Source organism: Sarcophilus harrisii, chromosome 4 (assembly GCF_902635505.1).
Source record: "Sarcophilus harrisii chromosome 4, mSarHar1.11, whole genome shotgun sequence".
Lineage (NCBI taxonomy): Eukaryota > Metazoa > Chordata > Mammalia > Dasyuromorphia > Dasyuridae > Sarcophilus > Sarcophilus harrisii.
The window spans coordinates 3,227,525-3,250,638 of record NC_045429.1 but is presented as its reverse complement, the minus strand read 5'-3'; the positions used below and the strand labels follow the sequence as shown (position 1 = coordinate 3,250,638).

The 23,114-nt window shown below is 38.6% G+C and overlaps 1 protein-coding gene across 1 annotated transcript in view; it reads left to right on the top strand.

The window, feature by feature from the left end:
- The first annotated feature begins 20,875 nt into the window (after positions 1-20,875).
- Positions 20,876-23,114, top strand: part of TNNI3K (TNNI3 interacting kinase) — a 285,034-nt gene continuing 282,795 nt past the window's right edge. Inside the window, exons 1-2 of the mRNA XM_031968361.1 lie at positions 20,876-21,008; positions 21,609-21,717. Coding sequence (XP_031824221.1) covers positions 20,969-21,008; positions 21,609-21,717 — 149 coding nt within the window. The 5' untranslated portion in view covers positions 20,876-20,968. The remainder of the gene's footprint in view (positions 21,009-21,608; positions 21,718-23,114) is intronic.

Sequence of the window (23,114 nt, the reverse complement as noted above, 5' to 3'; positions counted from 1 at the left end):
AGGTGTAGATCTTGCGCGTGCAAACAGCTCCGACCACGGCAGGTGTAGATCTTGCCGTGCAAGCAGCTCCAACCACGGCAGGTGTAGATCTTGCCGTGCAAGCAGCTCCAACCACGGCAGGTGTAGACCTCGCGCATGCAAACAGCTCCAACCACGGCAGGTGTAGATCTCGCGCATGCAGACAGCTCCGACCACGGCAGGTGTAGATCTTAAGTGTGCAAACAGCTCCGACCACGGCAGGTGTAGATCTTGCCTTGCAAGCAGCTCCAACCACGGCAGGTGTAGATCTTGCGCGTGCAAACAGCTCCGACCACGGCAGGTGTAGATCTTGCCGTGCAAGCAGCTCCAACCACGGCAGGTGTAGATCTTGCGCGTGCAAACAGCTCCGACCACGGCAGGTGTAGATCTTGCCTTGCAAGCAGCTCCAACCACGGCAGGTGTAGATCTTGCGCGTGCAAACAGCTCCGACCACGGCAGGTGTGAGTGCGCAAACAGCTCCAACCACGGCAGGTGTAGATCTTGCCGTGCAAGCAGCTCCGACCACGGCAGGTGTAGATCTTAAGTGTGCAAACAGCTCTGACCACGGCAGGTGTAGATCTTAAGTGTGCAAACAGCTCCGACCACGGCAGGTGTAGATCTTAAGTGTGCAAACAGCTCCGACCACGGCAGGTGTAGATCTTGCGCGTGCAAACAGCTCCGACCACGGCAGGTGTAGATCTTGCCGTGCAAGCAGCTCCAACCACGGCAGGTGTAGATCTTGCCGTGCAAGCAGCTCCAACCACGGCAGGTGTAGACCTCGCGCATGCAAACAGCTCCGACCACGGCAGGTGTAGATCTCGCGCATGCAGACAGCTCCGACCACGGCAGGTGTAGACCTTATAAAAGAACTCGAAGCCTAGGGAAAACCCCGGGGAGAAAGCAGACCTGCAACATCTTTTTGCGGAAAGGGAGGTTTTGAGTTCATGGTGAAGGGGAGCCGGGAGGAGAGTGTGCTCTAAATTAAGATGAAAGCAAGAATTCGACTGCTTTGGGAGATGTCACTTACTGGTTTATAAGTGGCAAAACCTTTTGGCAGTCATCGCAAATTTGCATAATGCTTCCGAGTGTTAGAATTTGCTTTTGACTACTTGAGTCAGCTAAAGTCGTCATGTAACAACATGAAGCTTAATGGCTTCCAATCGACAGCACAAACAAATGAGTTTTTGTGCATTATTTATTCTAACAAGTCTGTAGAAGAGATCACCTTCCTCCTCGTGCTCTGGGGACAGGTTGAAATTTCTTCCAGAGGAGATAGATTGTTTTTCTCCTTTGCCTCCCCCCCCCCCCCCTTTTAGTCTCATACATTTGGAATACTACCCAGATGAGTCTGGGCCTTGTCACAATATATTACCTAGACTACTCCCATCCCTCCAGTGATGTCCCCATAATTCCCCGGAAGCTAGGAGCAGAGCTGCTTTCCAGATTCTCCAGCAGAATCAGGTTAGTGAATGCAAGGAGATTTCAATAATTGGCAAGAATGTGCCCTGGCACATTGTATACAATAACATATCCATCCATACACATACAGAAACTCTTCTGGAAAATAGAAGCACCAACTTATTTACTGAAGACTCAGGATGAAAACATGCACTGATTTCGTGGGGAGAAATTTTAGCTGCAAAACAGATTTGCCAATCTACCAAATAGCATTTTTTATTTTTGCTTCCATTCCAAGTCGAACTACCGATTTACAATGTACACAAAACAAAAATGGAAGGAAATTCATGTAAGAATTTCACTTAGGAGACTAGAAGCCCTGAAGCTCTCACCTCCTCTAAAACTGCAGTGGCCCCGGAAAAACGGGCTTTCCCAGAAATGTTAGGAGTCGCATTATGGAAACCAAGATCCCACCAGATTTACGAGGGACCTTATCCCCCAAGCCAAAAATAGTTAAACCTCAAGGGCCTTGGCTGTAATGAAGGAAGGAGAAGCCCATCACAGACTTGTGAATACCATCAGGGGACCATTCTAAAGTGTACCTCTCCCATTGGACTAAAAGAATGGATCTAAGTACTGACCTTGACCTTCCTTCATGGTCCCTCTCACTAAACTGGCAGAGATTGTATTTGGGACCTCTCGATACCACATTTGTCCCACTCCAAGGACAGCAGATCTGATTGTTGCTGATTTCCATTCCTTCCAAAACCTTGTGATATCCTGTGTTGGGCACACAGGGCGGGATGATCACGGCCCCTTCATTCTTTCTCACCTCTCAGGGGTCTGCTTTTGCTCTGCAGCTCCTTCTCGATATCATCTCTTCAGACTTTATCTCTCATTCAGTCAAAGCTATTTTAGTTCCCCATGGATAGAAAGGTCACTGATCTCCTTCAAGGGAATGGTTGTTCTAATTGTGGTTCAGATAGCACCACAGTATCCTCCCCTGCCCCATTCTAAGACCTTATTTCTGGCTTAGTCCAGCTCTTAGAATCATCGATCTCAAGCTGGAACAGCCCGTATGGTTCATTCCCTTCCTTTTGGTTATAGGGAAATTGAGATTTAAGGATGAAGGATTTTGCTCCAGCTTAAGCAAGGAGGAAGCATCAGAGGGGGCTTTGACTCCGTAGAATGGATCCCAGAAGTCCTGCCTGGGGACTTGTTACTTCTTTAAGAGTATGAGAGGAGGAAAGAGAAGACTTCAAAGAAGGATCACATCTTTTGACCATCTATAAACACCCACAACTTTTGGTGCTTTAAATGTCAGAGCTTTCTCAGTGACCAAGATGTTGTCCTTCTGATGGAACAACATCAAGTTCATTTCAATTACAAAAAGCAGCTGCAGTCTCAATGGAAGCTTCTCCTTGAAAAGGCAGGCAAGCAGAGAAATTGGTCATGTGTCTGAAGACAAGAAGCAATTTCAAGGGACATTTATCGATTTCTTTTCTTTTCTTTTTCGGCATTTATCCATTTCTTAACCTGATGGTTATGGGGTACATTTCCCAAGAAGACCCACTTTGAAGATAATTGCAACTGATGGGATAAAATATGAAGAAATAAAGAAATTCCACAATGAAGAAAAACCTCCCTATTAAATCAATCTCTATTTGAATGTTCTGATGACTTCCATACAAAAGTGAACCTAAAGAAGGATAGCAATAATATTTACAATATAATAATGTTGGAAAATATAATTCATCAGTAAAAAAATAAAAGACCAGAAGTTTCTAGATCCTGAAGAAGATATGCTTGCTCAACCCAAGTCATTTATTAAGGGAAAGAGTTTAAAGTCATTGGAAATGGTGGTCAATAAGTACCATCACAAAACATGAAAGTGTTTTTCTTTTAATAGCCAGCAGATGACTGACTCCTGATTGATCATTTTTGAGTCAGCTGATTGTGCCAAGGAACAAAGAAAATTTATCAGACAAGACTGTTGGAGCTGCACAGGGAATTCACCAAACAACTTAGATTTTTAGAAGAAAATGGAAGATGAGAACAAGGCTGGGTGATAGATGAAGATGACTCTCAGGGCATTGGACTATTTTGTGAAAATAGTCTTCTCAGAACTAAAGTGCAGAATGGATTCGGACAGGCTTAAGAGTGAAAGAACAACAAAGACACAGTTTTTCCTTTGGTAGCTATATGTGCTCCATGTGAACAACTGAACGTGAACAAGGATTGATGGGAAAATCCATTCTTCAGAATTTTAAGACCATGAGTTATTTATTTTAAAGATTTCTGAAAGATAAGCATTTACCATATGCTTGGGGAAAATATGACCATTTTTATTATCAAAAACATTGACCAAGACAATAGCAATAAGTACTAACCCATATGCTTACTTTCACATTTTTATAACATATTTAAATGAATAATTTATAGCCCATCATTGTTGCAACAAGGTGTGTTGCAAAATGTTATGAATGAGTTCTCTGAAAAAAAAATGTACAACACATTTTAAGTATAAACTCCATCATTAACATTTTCTCCATCATTTTCTTAAATCTAGACAATGAATAAGATAATAAATAAGTCCCTGATTTATAGCATTTGCTGACTTTGAAATGCTGGCCCTGAAAAATTTAACTGTTCCCTCTCAGCAGCCAAATGAGCTGTCTCCATTCAGTTTGCCCCAGAAGTGAGCAAAGAAGTCATTCATTTGCAAATGATATTCTGCAGTAAACTGCATACTTAAAGTCACAGAAATAATGGAAAGGTAGGGAGAATACCAAGTATGAAATTGAAAAGAAAATAACAAAAGTGGTAAAAATGGAAATAATATAACATAACGATGTGTTGTTTTCTTTTATTGTCTACAAAAACAATTTGAGATTTTTTTAAAACTAACAGAAACAAATTAACAAAGGAGATGAGAGTAAGGAAAAATTTACATTACTACTTAAGTAAGCAAAAAAAAAAAAGGGGGGGGGGAGGACAACAGAATTTGGAATACTAAATGAAAGGAAGAAAGGAAAAGAAATTAGTAAGTTAAAATTCCAAGGGTAGGGAAAGGAGTGACAAATGAAAAAAAATGTAGGGTTTAAGTATGAAGAGAAAAAAGCCTATCCAAGTAAAGTCCCTTTTAAAGTATTAAGGAAAAATCACTGAAAATACAAACTTCTGTCTTTGTGGAGAAAGGATTCTAATTCAGGGAGAAAACAAACACCAACAACCACATAGGAGACAGCTGTAAGAAAATGTAAACCTAACTCATAATTTTAAATGTAAATGGATTAAACACCTCAATGAAATGAAACAAGCAACAGATTATGAAAAAAAAAAAAAAAACGAACCAACAATCTGTTGATTATTTTTTAAAAAAAGAAACAAATCTAAAAAATAGAATAGAAATGAGGAGTTGGGGATAAAATCTATTGCTATGAATCAAATAAATCCAAAAAGTAATTATACTATCAGAAGCACAAACAAAAAACATAAAAAGAAGAGAGTCAACAGCTAGATACTAGGTTAAAAGGAACTATAGACAATAAAATGACATCACTATTAACCCTCTTTGCTTCAACTGCCCCAACATCAGTTCATAAAGGACAAATTAACTGAATTATAAGAAGTCATAGAACATAATACAACAGTGGCAGGGATTTTTTAATATCCTTCTCTTAGTTTTGGATAAACTGAAAAGAAAACTCAACAAAGGGATACTACAGAATAGGAAAAAACTGAAACATTTATGGAGTCTTTTGAATGTGACTGCAAAAGAATATGCATAATTCTCAGTACTGCATATGCCTTTTCCAAAAATCAACTACATATTAGAATAGTATTAAAAGCAAATGTAAAAAAAGCAGAAATAGTAAGCACATTTTTAATAGACCATAGTTCAATAAAAATTGTAATCAATCTAAAAGCACAAATTGAAGACACAGACTATCATGGACGTTTAATAACTAATGAGTAAATCAAAGAACAAAATATAGAAACAATTATATGGAAAAAAAAAAGAATGATAGAACCACATAGCCAAAATTCTGGCATGTAGTTAAAGCAGACCTAAAGGAAAACTCATAGTCTCACAAACATATTTGAGATATAAAATATGTCCATAAAATTATTTTTCACAAATTGATTTAGTAATTAAAATGTTACTTTAAGACCCACTTTCACCAAAGTGACTCCCACAACTTTACTAGAATCATGCAATATGACACAAAAGTTGTGACATTAAGAAACAACTTTGTGGACACTTTATTCACTGATATCAACTTAAGACATGAAATATGGAAATTTATGTTTACCGAAGGTGTTTGCCACCATATGAAGATGTCCAACTCAAAGTTCTAATTAAGGTGGATTCCTTATTGATGATGAGGTGTTCCAGATGTCCCTGATTGTGGATGACATTATTCAAATTATATCAAGCATATTGGAAAGCTTTCAAAATGATATCTATAATCACTTAAAATAGTTCAGTCTAAATATATTGCCAAGGAAAAACTTAGGTCAAGACAGTCTTTTGTTCTGATGATGGTATTCAGTTGAATGGATTATTCATAAAGTCATCCGATATAACATATCAGACATATAACTTATATTGGCTGTGGGTGGGAGGCAGCTGTCTGACACAGTGGATAAAAGGCTGGACTTGGAATCAGGAAGACCTATGTGACCCTGGATAAGTAATTCCACCTCTGCCTCAATTTCCTTATTTGTAAAATGGGGATAAAACTAGCACCAATTTTCCAGCATTGTAAGGATTGAATGAGAGGATTTTCCAACTTTCTTTGCAAATCTTAATTCTACAACTGCTACCTATTATTATTATCAAGCAAATTATAGAATTGAATGGGAGGAGGAAAGTAGGCTCCGGTGTCTCTGGATAATTGTGTAGTGCTTTTAATGATACCACATTTCACCTCCATATAACAAAGTCTTATCTTTTTTAATATAAAAATTATTCCATGAATACTTTATGTCTAAATGATGGATCACCATGGTTTCTCTGACGAATTAAATTTGAGGGTCCCCCAAAGAACAAAAGGGACACACATGGGGTGTGAGTAGGGTGGGTGACTGGGTGTGAGAATGTCACCAACCAGACCTGTTACTGAAAAAGGAGCCAGACTCATCAGTTAATGGGATTGAGAGATATAGCTGTGTGTTCTTGATATTTATCCTAGAGGGGTCCTCAGTTCATTGGGGGCAGGTGTCCCTTGTGGAGGATTTCCTGGAAGACACTTGCAAGAGGACAGGAAAAAAAGGCAGAGATGGAGGCGTCCGCTCTATCAGATGTAGCGCTGGCATCCACCGTCACACATCCGTCAAAAATTATTTCTATATCCCTCCAGTCACTATGTTTTTACCCTTTTTCCCAGCCAAAGAGCATTTGCTGCTTCATTCCCCACTCTTATAGTAGAAGTAAGCTCTCATCAAGCTCATAGAGGACAATAGATAATACCAGCATCCTGCCATTGGCCTTCAGGGTCTTTTCAGCAAAACAAAAGCATGAGAAGCTGAGTAGCTGAAAACTTGCAGGTAGTTCAGGTCCCCAGATGGAGGAGCCAGAAACAGACAGGCTGTGTCCACTCTCTGTCCAAGTGGAAAGTAGGTATAAAGTGGTCTCTACCACAGGTCACCAGGGAGTTGGCAATCACACACGATAGAACCAGCCCAGACTAGAATGGGCTCTCTTTGCTAATATAACCAAATGGGTTCAGCTGGGGGACCTGGTAAGAAGGGAAGGAGAAGCAAAGGTTCTTGGCTTCTGAATGGCTGAGGGTGACTCAAGGAAGAACTAGACTTAAGGTAGAGCAGAAAAACATAGTCCAAAAGAAAAATCCCACATGCTTTTGGGCAGAAACACAGTGAGAGATGGGCAATTTTCTGCAGTGACTGCTCCAAAGTTGAAAATGAAAGAAGAGATGATTCTGAAAACTAATTAATTCTTGATCCCTCATTCCATTTTTACTACATGGTCTTTGTCACTGCTTTTTGTTTAGATACGAGTGGGTACATCTTGCCTTATAATCTTTTTTTTTTCCTCGTTTGTGCCAAGCTCAAAATTCAGTATTCAGAAACAAGGTTCGTGTTAACGAAATAACAGCTTACCACATACGAAATTATTAAATCCATCTGGTTTAAAGGGTAAGGAAATGTATTTTTGTAGTTAGCTATGCTACATCAATCTTTTATTTCATGGCTTTTAGTCCAGAAATCACAAGTAGAACAACACTGATTAAAACACCCCCCTGTCGAACGCAGAACCAGACATGAAGTAACACCATAAATTTAATATATTTCAAGGGATGGAAACCAAGCAAAATTTAAGCCTGAGTAGTACGCAACAAAGCAGAGGGCAAAGGAGAAAGATTGGCCAGATGGTGCGCCCTCTTCCCAGCTTGCCAGTAACTAACTGAGATCTTTATTGAACCAATCATTTCCTCTGTGTAAAGCCAAAGTACCCTGGAGACCAACGGAGGATGGCAGTGACTATCATGGGCATAAAATGGATGGATTTGAGTCATTGCAAAAATGTCCCACAAATGTAGAGAATGTCATCACATCTACATAATGAAATGTAGACTCGGCCATTCTAGGAATGGTTCAGTTATTTTAAAAAATTGTCTTTATCAGAAAATGCATCATCGTGATGTAAAGCCCCTCTCAACTTGCTTGTTGTGACATATAGAGCAGTAGATGTGAGAGTCTGGACTGATGATGTTCCAGTCCCATCTGGAACCTGCTGTGATGGATTCTGGGTAAATCTCCCAACTGTACAGAGCCTCATTTTGTTCCTTTGTAAATGACACCCCTGATAAGGTTGATGTGAAGATGACATGAGATAATCCAGGAGCTGCAACTGCCAAACTTCATGTTTTCCTCACAGAGGCCATTTAAATTCTTTAGGATTCAATCCCTCTATCCCACAGAACTTTATTCTTTTTCTGATTCCCCCATCACTTCTCAAACATTGTTCTTATCAACATGATTCCATGCTTACCTCAAGCAAAATGGGGCTGTTTCCCCTTCAGTAAAGACTTTGTGAGTAGGAGCTGCCCCCCCCCATTTTTTGAAACATAATAGATACTTATCAAATGCTTATAGACTGATGAATTTATGATAGTATGTCTTGGTTCCAACAGTTCAATTTAATTCAACTCTTTAAGCATATATTAAATGAGTAGAATGGGCTGAACATTGTTCCAGGCTTTGGGTACACAAAGGGAAACATTGACTAGTATCTGTTCTTAAGACTTTATCTTGCATTGTGCTTACCAGTTATCTCTCTTGTCTTATTGTTCAATAAAATCATATTTTATCCATTAGTCTGTACCAGAAATAAAGCCCTTGCCATCCAAACTTGTGATTTTCTTAACATCACCATGATATATTGGTATGGTTTTATACCACCTGAAATACATTGTCTTTCTTCTTCATGTTTATAGCTCTTTTAGGTCCATTTGTATCCTTTGTTGGTCATTACCAGCATTCCTGGCCCCTTCTTGCTTAAAATCATTAACTGTTAGTTTCAAGAGGAAATGATTGTCACCTTGTCTATTTGGTTTAGATTTCCTTTTACCAGAGCTGTGTGATTTATAATGTGTTGCCCTAAGAAGTTTCCTGGGCCCTCTGACAATACTATTTCAACTGAATTCAAGATCTCACAAGCAGGGACTTTCTTATCCCTTTTCATATCCCTTAAAATACCACCACCACCACCATTTCACTGACATCTTTTAGCTTTACATGTAACCTCCCTCCTCAATGACTCTCCCTTGTAAGAAGAACAATATTTAAGCAAAACATGATGACCATGTCTGACTGTACAGGTAAAAAACCCTGCACCTGGAATTCATCCTCTCTCATAAAAGGAGAGAAGCACATTTCTTCCTCTCTTTATTGGGACTGAGTTTGGCCATTGTGATTATATGACATTCTGTTTGCTTTGCATTTACATGACTGGAATCCTGTATGTTGTTTCCTTGGTTTTGCACCAATTCACACAAACCTTTCCTTTTTATTCAGAATTTCTTCAATTGATCATTTTTAACAAGGTCATCATTTTCCATTACATTTCTAAGACATTTTTAACTAATCTCCAATTCATGGGCACTTTTTAAATACCACAAAAAGTGTTCCTATGAATACATTATTATATATGGACCTCTTGTGTCTGTCTTTGACTTCCTTGCACATATACCTTGTGGTGGGATTTCTGGGACCAAGGACATGAAGGGTTTATTCAATTTTTAAGTATGACTCTAAAAGTTGTTTTCTAGAATTTAGGGTTAGGGTTAGGGTTAATGGGTTTGATTAGTTCATATCTATAGCAGCAATGTATTATACTGTCTGGTTTCCCCAAGCTCTTCGCTATTTCTGTTCTTTGTTTTCTTTAACAACTTGCTTTGTGTGAAGTGAAATCTTGGTGGTTTTACCTTGGATCTTTCCTATTAGCTGAGCATCAGCTACCATCTAGCATAGAACACTGGGCCCCAGAGCTCCTCTCAGCTGGTCCCGGTTTGTGCCTTGAACTTCCTTTCCTTCTCTCTTGAGTAGCCCTGCCAATCTGGAGTCATCTACTTCCATGGTAGCCCTTACTGTGTGCCATGTAAATTCAAGCCACTTTAGCTACATAAGGCTATGTCAGAACAACTGTGATCTCCTCAATAACTGAAGAGGTGGCAAAGAGGCAAAGGCACCCCTTGGGTTGGTCTGCTCACTCCTGGTTTGATGCATTGGATCACACTGACTCCGTAAATTCCAGCTGATTCTTGGGAGACAGTCAGACAATAAGACATAGAAAGATGCAGGAGAGCAATTCTCCTTTCAAAGGAAGCCTCCATTTGGGGAAATTGTATTGAAATGAGGGAGGGCTATGAAAGATCACCTGTCTCACTTTCCCTCCAGAGCCATATGGGTCCTGGAGCCAGATACAGATCAAGACACCTGGAAATGGTTCCAGAGGCAGTGGGGAACCTGAATCTTTTTATGTTAAGGTCTTTACAGGACTTAGTTTGACTGAAGTAAAGCCCACTCAGTGATTAGGACTAGGTAAGAAATGAGGCAGAGAATGGCCTCACTGGGGACCAAAATGGAACCAGCCTTTTTCCCTTGTCATTTCTTTTCTTCCTTTTCAAAAAATTTTCCCTTCCCTCCCCTTACCTTCCCTTATCTTGTCTTCCCTCATCTTTTCTCCCCTTGTCTTTCATCTTTCCTTCCCTCTTCCTTTCCTTTCTCTATCTTAGACCATGAAGATGGCTAAAATTGCTTTATATTCTTATTTTGGAGGGTTTGAGATGTTGGGAGAATAAGGAAAAACGTCTAGTCCTCCATTGTGTAGGTCACATGACATAGAAGTTCTTATCCAGAAAAATGGGGACAAATAGGGATTGTAGTCCCTATCTGATAGAATTGTTGAAGAGTTTAAATGAAAGTGTCAACAAAGTACATTGCAAACTTCAAATTGTCCTTTTAAATATGTTATCATAATGAGCATATCTAAATGGGCAATTTGAATGTTCCTCATTAACTTCCAAAAGAAAGTTTTCTCTGGTATCAGAGTGCTGACTCTTGGCTCTGCTTATTCCTAAACATTCAGTGTTCCCTTCTCCCCATTCAACTGGATGCTCCACTGGTGGCAGGAGGAAGATGAATCCTCATGCAAATGTTGTTATATGGTAGGAATAAAAATAACACTATTGTTTTTCCCTTTAATCCACGTTCACAGTAAAAACATCCTGAACACCTGCTTAATTTACTGTGGTATTGATGTCCTTGCATTTATTTTCATTACAATTGAGTTCTTTTCCTAGTTATTTTTTTCCAGATGAATCTAAACATTACATCACTGGCTTAAAGAAGGGAGAAAAGGATTTATTGTTCTTACCAGTGTAGAATAGATTTGGCTATTCTCAAAGAAATTGTAGTAGAAAAGAGGAAAACATATGAAAAAAATAAGAATATTACAAATTATTATTTAACCATTGAGTTGGAAAAGACCAACTGAATTCAAGAATGAATCAAAGCATTATGGAAACTTGAATACTTAGAAATGTTTCCATATTTTTACATCTTGCTGTTACATTTCTAAAAGCTTTATGCTACTAGAAGTAATTTTGTGTTTATGGAGAAGCAGGGGGGAAAAGGCATGTATACATATACATACATTTTATATATATATATATATATATATATATATATATATACACACACGCATAAAATATATATATATATATATATGTATTAGCAATTTGGTATATTATATGTTAGTTAATAAATGTCTTCATTACTCGTTAACCATGTTTTTAACCATGTTCAGTAATGTGTGACTTTGTAATTCCATGGAATGTAGCATGTCAATACTGTCCATATCATTTCCTCAGCAAAGATATTGGAGCAAATGGATACTGCCATTTCTTTCTCCAGTGGATTAAGATGAACTTAAGTGACTTGGCCACTATCATACAGCTAATATGTCTGAAGTTGAATTTCAACTCAGGTCTTTCTATAACCAGTCCCAGCACTCTGGCCACTGAGCCACCTAGCTACCCCCTTAGTAACCACAGACAACATAAACAAAGAAGGGGAAAAACTTATGTACTAAGAAAAACAATAGCATTTAATGGATTAATGCAACTCTATCCCTGGTCCATGGTGAAGGATAGCTCATATGCTTCAGTCTGCTTGCATTTCCTGCACATATATCATATCATTGTCATGATCTGGATGGAAAGAAAAATTGACTTGATCCCCTTGGGTCAAGCTTAACAAGCTTAACATTGATTCTTTCTAGGTTGGTGAAGAGGCTGATTTCAAAATAAAAGGAGATAGACAAATAATGGTTAGGATAAAAATAGGATGTAAAGACAAGATGGCAGAGAGTAGACACATGTCTATGTGATCTCCTCCAAGCTTCCCTAAATCAACAGCAGATTAAGGCTCTGAATGGTTTTGGAGTGACAGAATCCACAAATATTTGGAGTACAACAAATTTCCAGAAGAAGAAACTTTGGAAGATCTGCAGAAAAGGTCTGTTTCAATTGGGCAAGGGGAGAGGCTTCCAATTCCAGACTGCAGGGCAGGGAGCCTTAAAAAGATGAGCAAAAGAGCAAAAAGAACTCCGACAATAGACAGCTTTTATGAAAAGAGAGAACAGACCACAAATTCTGAAGTTCCTAAAGGCAAATCAGCTTGGGATGAAGCCCCAAAGGGTTTTATGAGTTGGCCCCCATTTCACAAGGCTCTCTTCAAAGAATACTAAAGGGATCTTAAAAGAGAGTTAGAAGAAAAATGGAGAAAAATAGAAGAAAATGTAAATTACCTAATTGGAAAAAACAACTGATCTGAAAAATGGATCAAGGAGAGACAATCTAAGGATTATTGGACTTCCTGAAAACCATGATGAAAAAGAAAGCCTAGAGATAATCTTTCAGGAAATCATTAAGGAAAAGTGCCCTGATGTCCTAGAACAAGAAGGTAAGATAGCCATTGAAAGAATTCCCTGATCACTTCCTGAAAGAGGCCCCAAAATGAAAACTCCAAGGAATATCATGGCTAAATTTTGGAACAATCAGACCAAGGAAAAAATATTGCAACCAACCAGAAAGAAACAATTCAAGTACCAAGGAGTTACAATCAGGATTACCCTAGCAGTTTCTACCTTAAAGGATGGATGCCCTGCAATGTGATATTCCAAGAGGCAAAGAATCTTAGATTACAGCCAATAATCAATTATCTAGTTAAATTGAGCATTATCTTTCAGGGAAGAAGATGGACAATCAATGATGCAGGTGAATTTCATTTATTTCTGATGAAAAGATCAGAGCTGAACAAAAAATTTGATCTCTAGATACAAAACTTAAGAGAAGCTTTAAAATAAGGTAAAAAAGGAAAGAACTCCTGAGAACTATATTTATGCTATGTGTATACATAGAGAGTGCAGGTAAAATTTTATTTTATCATGATAATATGGAAAATAAATTGAAGGTAGAAAGGGGATTGTATTGGAAAAAGAGGAAAATGGAGGTAAAATGAGGAAAATTACATCTCATGAAGAGGCAAAGAAGACCCATAATAATTGAGGGAAAGAAGGGAGGGGGATGAACATTGTGTGCATCTAACTCTCATCAGATTTTGCTCAAAGAGAGAATAGCAGGTATATTTGGTTTTACATAGAAACTTATCTCACCCTATAGGGAAGTGGGAGGGGAAAAGGGAAAGGAAAAGGGGAGGCTCATAGAAAGGAAAACAGAAGCAGTAGGGGAAAGGTATAAGAAAGGTGGAAGGGCTGTAAAGGGGGAGGGCTGTTTGAGGAAGATGGTGGTCAAAGACAAAATACTGGGGAGGAGGGAAAGGGGGAAAGGAAAAAGAAAAGCATCACTTGGGGTAAATAAAATGTCGGGAAATACAGAATCAGTCATTTTAACTGTGAATGTGAATGGGATGAACTTTCCCATAAAACAGAAGCATATGGCATACTGGATTAAAAGTCTATAATCCTATAATATGTTGTTTTCAAGAAACACATTTAAAGCAGAGTGGTACATATTAAATAAAGGTAAAAGGCTGGAGCAGAATTTATTATGCTTCAGGTGAAGTAAAAAAAAAAAAAAAGCAGGAGTAGCAATCCTGATCTCAGATGAAGCAAAAACAAAAATAAATCTAATTAAAAGAGATAAGGAAGGAAACTATATCTTGCTAAATGGTACCATAAATAATGATGCAGTATTAATACTAAACATGTATGCACCAAGTAGTACAGCATCAAAATTCCTAGAGGAGAAGTTAAGAAAGCTGCAAAAAACAAATACACAGAAAAACTATACTAGTGGGGGAATCTCAACCTTGCCCTCTCATAACTAGATAAATTGAACCACAAAATAAATAAGAAAGAAGTTAAGGAGGTTAATAGAATTTTAGAGACATTAGGTATGAAAGATCTTTGGAGAAAATTGAATTGAGACAGAAAAAAGTATACTTTTTTCTCTATGGTTCATGGAACCTATACAAAAACTGACCATGTATTAGGGCATAAAACCCTCAAAATCAAATCCAGAGAGACAGAAATAGTAAATGCATTTTTTCAGGTATGATGCAATAAAAATTACATTAAATAAAAGACCAGAGGAAAATAGACCAAAAAAAATTAATTGGAAACTAAATAATCTAATTCTTAAGAAAGAATGGGTGAAACAACAAATTATAGACACAATAATTTCATCCAAGAGAATGACAATAATGAGACAACATAACACATTTGTGGGATGCAGCCAAAGTAGTTATTAAGAGAAATTTATATCTCAAGATGCTTACTTTCATAAAATAGAGAAAGAAAAGGTCAATGAATTGGGCTTACAAGTAAAAAAGTTAGAAAAAGAACAAATTAACCCCCTCCCCAATTAAATACCAAATTTGAAATTCTGAAAATAAAAGGGAAGATTAATAAAATTGAAAGTAAGAAAACTATTGAATTAATAAATAAAATGTCAGAGTTGGTTTTATTAAAAAAACAACAAAATAGATAAAACTTTAGTTAATTTGATTAGAAAAGGGAAAGAAGAAAATCAAATTGTTAGAAGAATTTACAACCAATGTAGAGGAAATTATAACAAGAATCAGGAGTTTCTTTGCCCAACTTTATGTCAATAAATTTGATAATCTAAGTGAAATGGAGAAATGCCTATTAAAAATATGGATTGCCTAGATTGACAGAAGAGGAAATAAATTATTTAAATAGTCCCATTTTTAGAAAAAGAAATAGAAGAAGTTATTAATCAGCTCCCTAAGAAAAAAATCCCCAGGGCCAGATGGATTTACATTTACATTCTACCAAACATTTAAAGAACAATTAATTCCAATACTATACTAAGTATTTGAAAATAGGGAAAGAAGGAGTCCTATCAAATTCCTTTTATGACACAGATATGGTGCTGATACTAAACCAGGTAAGGTGAAAACAAAGAAAGAGAATTATAGATTTACCTAATGAATATTGATGCAAAAATCTTAAATAAATGTGAGCAAAGAGATTACAGAAAGTCATCCCCAGAATAATACACCATGACCAAGTAGGATTTATACCAGGAATGCAGAGCTAATTCAATATTAAGAAAACTATTAGCATATGACTATATAAATAACCACATTAACAAAAATTATATGATCATCTCAATAGATGCAGAAAAAGCATTTGGTAAAATCCAACATTCATTCCTATTTAAAAAAAAAAAAAAAAAAAACTAGATTGTATGGGGATAAATGGACTTTTCCTTAAAATGATCAGTAACGTCTATTTAAAAGCATCAGCAAGTCTTCTATGGAATGGGGACAAACATGAACCATTTCCAGTAGAATCAGAGGTGAAATAAGGTTGGCCACTGTGACCATTACCGTTCAACATTGTATTAGAAATGCTAACTTTCACAATAAGAGAAGAAAAAGTGATTAAAGGAATTGAGTTGGTAATGAGAAAACCAAATTATCACTCTTTGCAGACAATATGATGATATACTTAGAGAACCTTAGAGAATCAACTAAAAACCTATTAGAAATAATTCATAACTTAACAAAGTTGAAGAACACAAAACAAATCCATATAAGTCATCAGCATTTTTATATATTGCCCACAAAGTCCAGGAGCAAGAGGTACAAAGAGAAATTCCATTTAAATAACTGTGAATAATATAAAATATTTAAGAGTCTATCTGCCAAGGCAAAGTCAGGAACTTTATGAGCTCAACTACAAAATACTTTCCACACAAATAAAGTCATATCTAATCAATTGGAAAAAATATTAAATGCTCATGGGTAGGCCTAGCGAATATAAAAATGACAATACTGCCTAAATTAATCTACTTATTTAATGCCATACCAATCAAACTCCCAAGAAATTATTTTACAAATCTAAGAAAAATAATAAAAAAGTTCATCTGGAAGAACAAAAGGTCAAGAATTTCAAGGAAATTAATGAAAAAATGCAAACAAAGGTGGTCTAGTTGTACCAGATCTAAAACCATATTATAAAGCAACTGTCATCAAAACCATTTGGTACTGGCTAAGAAATAGAGTGGAAACCAGTAGAATAGGTTGGGTTCACAGAACAAAATAATCAATGACTATAGTAATCTAGTGTTTGACAAATTCAAAGACCCCAGCTTTGGGATAAGAATTCACTATTTGACAAAAACTGCTGGGAAAATTGGAAGCTAGCATGGCAGAAACTAAGCATTGATCCACACCTAACACTGTATCTCAAGATAAGGTTGGAATGGGTTCAAGATTTACAGATAGAGTGATATTATAAACAAATTAGAAGAACAAAGAATAGTTTACCTCTCAGATCTATGAAGAAGGAATGAATCTGTGGCCAAAGAAGAACTGGAGCTCATTATTGAACACAAAATAGATAATTTTGATTATATTAAATTAAAAAGTTTTTATACAGACAAAACTAATACAGATAATATTAGAAGAGAAGCAATAAATTGGGAAAATATTTTTACATTCAAGGGTTCTGGTGAAGCCCTCATTTCTAAAATATATAGAGAATTGACTCAAATTTATAAGAATTGAAGTCATTCTCCAATTTATAAATGTTCAAAGTATATGAACGATGAAATTGAAACCATTTCTAGTTATATGAAAAGGTGCTCTGATTTACTATTGATCAGAGAAATGCAAATTAAGACAACTCTAAGATACCACTATATATCTCACACATTGGCTAAGATGATAGGAAATGTGTGTGTGTGTGTGTGTGTGTGTGTGTGTGTGTGTGTGTATGTTTGTATGTATATATGTATGTTATGAAATATTATTCTTCTGTAAGAAACGCTCAGCAGGAGGATTTCAGAGAGGCCTTGAGAGACTTACATGAACTGATGCTGAGTGAAGTGAGCAGAACCAGGAGATCATTGTACATGGCAACAGCAAGATCATATAATGATCAAGTCTGGATAGATGTGGATCTTTCCAACAATGAGATGATTCAGGCCAGTTCCAATGATCTTGTGATGATGAGAGCCATCTGCACCCAGGGAGAGAACTATGGGAACTGAGGTTGGATCCTAACATAGAATTTTCACTCTTTTTGTTGTGATTTGCTTGAATTTTATTTTCTTTCTCATTTTTTTTTTTTAGTTTTTGATCTAATTTTTCTTGTGCAGCAAGATAAGTATATAAATATGTTTGCCTATATTGGATTTAACATATATTGTGCCATGTTTAACATAAATTGGAATACATGCCAACTGGAGGAGGGGGTAAAGGAAAGGGGGGTGAAAATTGGATCACAAGGTTTTTAAAGGGTCAATGCTGAAAAATTATCCTTATATATGTTTTGAAAATATTAATAAAAAAACTTAAAAAAGGATAAAAATATCTAAACCCTGCCCTTAAAATAAAAACTGGAAAACAAATGTTGCTGTGCTCCTTAGGGCCTTGGAGAACATAGTCATGACTATGAACAAATAATTCAATGGACACATGGAATGGACAACTTAATTTCAGGAAATGCAGTAGATCAGGAAGGACAAATGGAAATATAAGAGAAACAAGATGTCTATTATGTTCAACTGAACATGTCAAATGAATCCAAATAATTCTACATAAAGCATAAAAGTTTACCAATATTCATGGATTCTCTCCTTTGAAACATTTTATAATCTCCTTTGTGAGATCAAAGGGAGCAAAGCAGCTCCATGGATACAGTGCTGGGCTTGGAATTAGAACGATATGAGGTGAAATGTGGCCTCAGATTTGTATGACAAGTTGCTTAGACTCTGTCTGCGTCAATTTCCCCAATTGTAAAATGGGAGTCATAATAGCACCTGCCACACAGAGCTACCATGAGACTACAATAGGATGATATTTGGAAATTTGAGGCTGGATTTGAACTCTCTTGAGTCCATGTGCAGAGTTGTCAGACTTGATAGTTCGATGAAGCCTTTGGGTCACTTCTGAGAATATTTTTAATACATAAAGTCAATAATTTCATAAATTTTATTGAATATTGATTAATACTTTATTAAAATAAGGTTATCCACATATTAAAATTTCCCAAGTTCCCCCTTGAAATCAAGAATTGCTATCGAGAAATGAAATGTATGGCCTTGAAGGGCCTTTAAACAAATTCCAGATGACAATTTATTATTATTATTATATGTATACACACACACACACACACACACACACACACACATATATATATATATATATATATAGTAACAGAATTCTTTTTGAGTAGGACTTGGGCTAGATATCTTATGAGGTTTCCAATTCTTGAAGTTGTGACTCTATTTACTTTCAAACTTCTCTCCATCATGGCTTCCTAGAGTCCTTGAACAATACAGAAGAAATCTGGAATGATCAGAGTAGAATGGACTGCTAGAAGAGGTAGTGAGTGTTCTCTCCCCAAAATTAGAATTACTTTTGTTAAGATTGGGAAGGGATCCCAAAAGGTTGGGAGTCACAACAATTTTGTCTTGAGATGTATCAAAAGAATTTGCAGGGGCAGCTAGGTGATGCAGTGGATAGAATACCAGCCCTGAAATCAGGAGGGCCTGAGTTCAAATCTGGTCTCAGACACAATACTCCCAATCTGTGTGACTCTGGGCAAGTCACTTAATCCCAATTGCCTCAGGAAAAAAAAATGGATTTGCAGACTTGAACCCATATCTAACTCAAGGGGCAAAGTTTATTGTATTTGTAACACCAGTTGAAGCAGGCTAAAATCCAAAAGAAAAGCAAAGAACCTGGAGCAAGGAGATACATTTATCCAGTTCTCATGTTACTGATGTGCTCATTTTATGGCCTAGAAATAGAACTGAGGAGCGGTCTCAGGAATTGAGTTATCGCTGACCAGCAGATCTAGGACCATCCTAGGGCCATAAGACTTTAGAATCATTGACAGACAATATTGTCAGAACTATAGCATCCTAAGTTTACAGAGTCTCAGGATCACTAATGTATCTTCACAAAAGTCTAAGGGAAGAAATATTATTATATTCCTAGGCCAGAAGACTTGGCCAACATGTTATCAGAACAATAGCATGCCAAGGTGGGGGGGAGGGGCTTGAGATCACAGATTCCAAAACTAGGAGACTTTAGAATCACCGACAGATTGTTAGAACAAAAGCATACTAAGGTCAGGGGACCTTAAAATTATTTCTGTCTCTCCTAGAAGCTATATTCCATCACTTTGATGTGTAAGTGAAACTAAATGTCCACTGAGGTCCTTCCCACTCTCAGATGCTGCAATTTTCTGAACGATTGCATTTGAGTGGGAGATACCAGGTTAAATTACTTGTGCGTGTACAGTTCTAGACACAGGATCTTGTTTTATTAAAGCCTCAGCCCTGCCTCTTCATCCCTTCCTTACCTTCCCCTAGTTTGTCTCTTCTATTGTTTCCCCTCATTATCCACAGCCTTCTATCCTGCACAATCATGAGGGTGGAGACTGAACTCCAGTCCCACACCGCTATCCGTGGGTTGGACGTTTCAATCTCACTTCTCCACAGGGATCTCAAATTCAATCTGTCCAAAAAGGAACTCATTGTCATTCCCCCCTATTCAGGAGCTAGGGGGGATTTTATTACGATTTAGAAGAAATGATTGGTAAAGGGCTTTACTTGAAATATTATTCCAAGATAAGTCAGGGAGAAGCAACAATTGGCCCATTATAGAAGATGTTTCTCTGTGACAAGTGGGCTTCTGAACACACACCATTTTCCATGCGAATATGTCACGTACCAAAAATAAATGGTTATCCTGAATCAAAACAAGAAGTCACTGGCCTTGGGGAGAAGTTAGTGCGCTTCAGCAGAGGTGATAAGGGACCTCGTACATAACTGGTCTGTCATCATGAGTGTGGGGATTCTAAAACAACAAAGACTGCTCTGTTGCTGTTGTTGTCCTTACATAAGCGCTGGGGTTAAAAGAAAGTAGAACATAGAAATTAGATGGGACTGTAGGTTTATAGTAGAATGGAAATGCCTCCTTTCTCTGCCACCAAACTCAGCCCCTCCTCAGTGTCCATGTTTCTGTCATGGGTATCACCAGCCTATCGATTTCCCAAGTTTATAGCCTTGGTGTTATACTTAATTCTACTCTCCACACTTCTATCTCGCCAGCCAGCCACCAAATTACACATTTCTACCTCCACAATATCCACAATATGTCAGTACATGTATAAATACATATGTATGTATGTGTGTGTGTGTAAAATCATCCTGTACATACTCACTTGAGTGACTATGGGGAGACAGTCAATTTGTGGAGGCCAGAAACCCCATTAAATTGTGTGTAATTTCTTGTTGGGACGCTGCATTTTTAAGCGACTTGCTTAGTTACCTTTCTTATTTGCATGGGGGCCAGCGCGCTTTTGTTCTTCTGTCACCCTGACATGACATTTCGTTTGGCTCCTGGTTTATTTTTAGCCCAGCTATCAGAGTCATTCTCGCAGGACTGTCACCACACCGGAGGCGGACAGCGCAGTAGTGAGAGCCCTTCCCTGAGGACACGGAGAAGAAGCCCACACATGGGGAATTACAAGTCCAGACCGACCCAAACGTGCACTGGTAATCACCACATTTCTCCTGTTCTGCTGTGTGCCGGATGGAGCCGGAGACGGGTGGCTGGGGCCTTGGGTTAAAGCTAACTTGTCATGTAGGAGCATTCGAATGATGCGGGAAACTCAAGTCATTTCTTACCTAAAGGTCAGCCCAGAAACAAAACACACGCAAAAATGTCTTGGGGAATAACAGGAGGCGGACGTTTTGTTGCCTTGCCATAATGATATTGAAATTGGGTTAGATTACTGCTGAATCTAGGGATTTAAAAAAATAATTCTTAAGTATTTAGTATTTAAAAATCTCAAACCCGGTTCTAAGAGCAGAGATTGCTATAATTAAAATGCAATAAAATCAAATGAAATAAGTAAAATCGATTCTTCTGTGTAAATATATTATCCCAAATAAAATGAGGCCTTAATTATTCCCATTCAATATGATTGCATTTTAAATATAAACATCTGCATTTTAAATTCAAAATCAGTCATCTGAGCCGAGCATTGTCAGATTGAGAACGGAAAGCAAGACTTTGATTACTAGTGTGTTGCCAACTGTGTCGGCTTTATGCGAAGCGGCCGCAAATCAGTGGCGTTTGTTTTCCTCCGCTAGACGAGTGGAAGAAAAAAGTCAGCGAGTCCTACATGGTTATCACCGAGAGACTGGACGATGACCTGCTCGTCAGAGACAAAGACAAGGCCGAGCTGGAGCAGGTCTTTAGGTAAGGAGCCGTGGGACGCTGCTCGACGGCGGCCTCCCCAGGGCCAGTCGCCCTCCACCAGAGCAGATCGCGAGCTCTTCGGTGGCTTAAAGTCTTGGGTGGGGACGCTGAGCAGCCGGGACTCGTCTTGGGGGACCCACCTCCTGCCCCAAGAAGAGCCAAGTCCCCCTAGATCACCCCTCCTCCTCGCCAGGGGGAGAAGGACCCCGGCTGCCATTGGGAAGAGCCGCCCGGAGAGGCAGGACCGGGGATCTCCTCCTGCGGCAGCTGGAGATCTTATTCTGTGTCAGGGACAGGTGCCACTTTGTGGCAGGACCAGCAATCTCATTGTGGGGGTCCGGGTGGGGCTGGAGATCCCCTTCTGTGACTGGGCACACTCTCATTGTATGGCAGAGCTGGAGATCCCCTTTTGTAATGGTGTGTGATCTCACTGTGCGGGGTCCAGAGATCTCTTTCTATGATGGGGCCATGATCTCATTGCGTGGCAGGGACGGATCTCATTGTGCGGGCGTTTCCTCGGGCAGTACCCATTACACCGCGTCCATGCTGCCTGTCCAGCAAACTGCCCCCCACCCTTTCTCCCCAGCTCATCACATGCAGCACCGCAGCTCTTGGCACCCATATTTGCCCCCTTTCCTCCCAGGTCACCCCTTCTTCCCACAGAGATTATCAACTCGTTTTCAATTGCTAATCTTAGGGAATTGTGTAGACTCCTGACAGGGGGCATGGTGTGGGAAAGCGCACACACCCAAGGGCAAGAACTGAGATTTTCCTCCTTTCCTTTGGCCAACGGGGTGAGGTGACTTGGCCAGGTCACACAGCTAGGATTTGAATTCAGATCCTCCTGATCCTTGGCGGGATAAATAACCAGATAAAGAAAAGGAAAGAGGCAGAACGTGGCAAGAAGCAAGAAGATCTGAGTTCAAATTCTGTCATGTTGTGATCAGGGGAAAATCACAATGATTTTGTTTCTTGATTTCAGAGCCCCTTCTGATATCTTTAACAGGACATTTCCTCACCAGGAAATCCAAGCCAACCACAAAAGACATTGTTGTATATGTTCAGAGACCTCCAGCAAGTGCCCCCTTCTCTCCTCAGGTAGCGGTAGGCCCTGGACTGTGCAGTGGGTGCGGGGGCCCCTCCAGTCCTTCCTCCACTCAACTGATGATGGAGTGATCTTCCTAAAAGGCAGGGGTGACCGTATCACATGCACATGTGCACTAACACACACACATACACACGGCAGATACACACACATGCACACACCATAAATACGTTCCCCTTGTGATTCTCTCCACGTGACAGCATGTAACTCGTTTGTGAAGGCTGTTGGGCACCTGTTACCCCTTTAGAGCCCAATGCCCTTTAGAAAAGGGGCTGCCTTGGTCCTTCTCTGT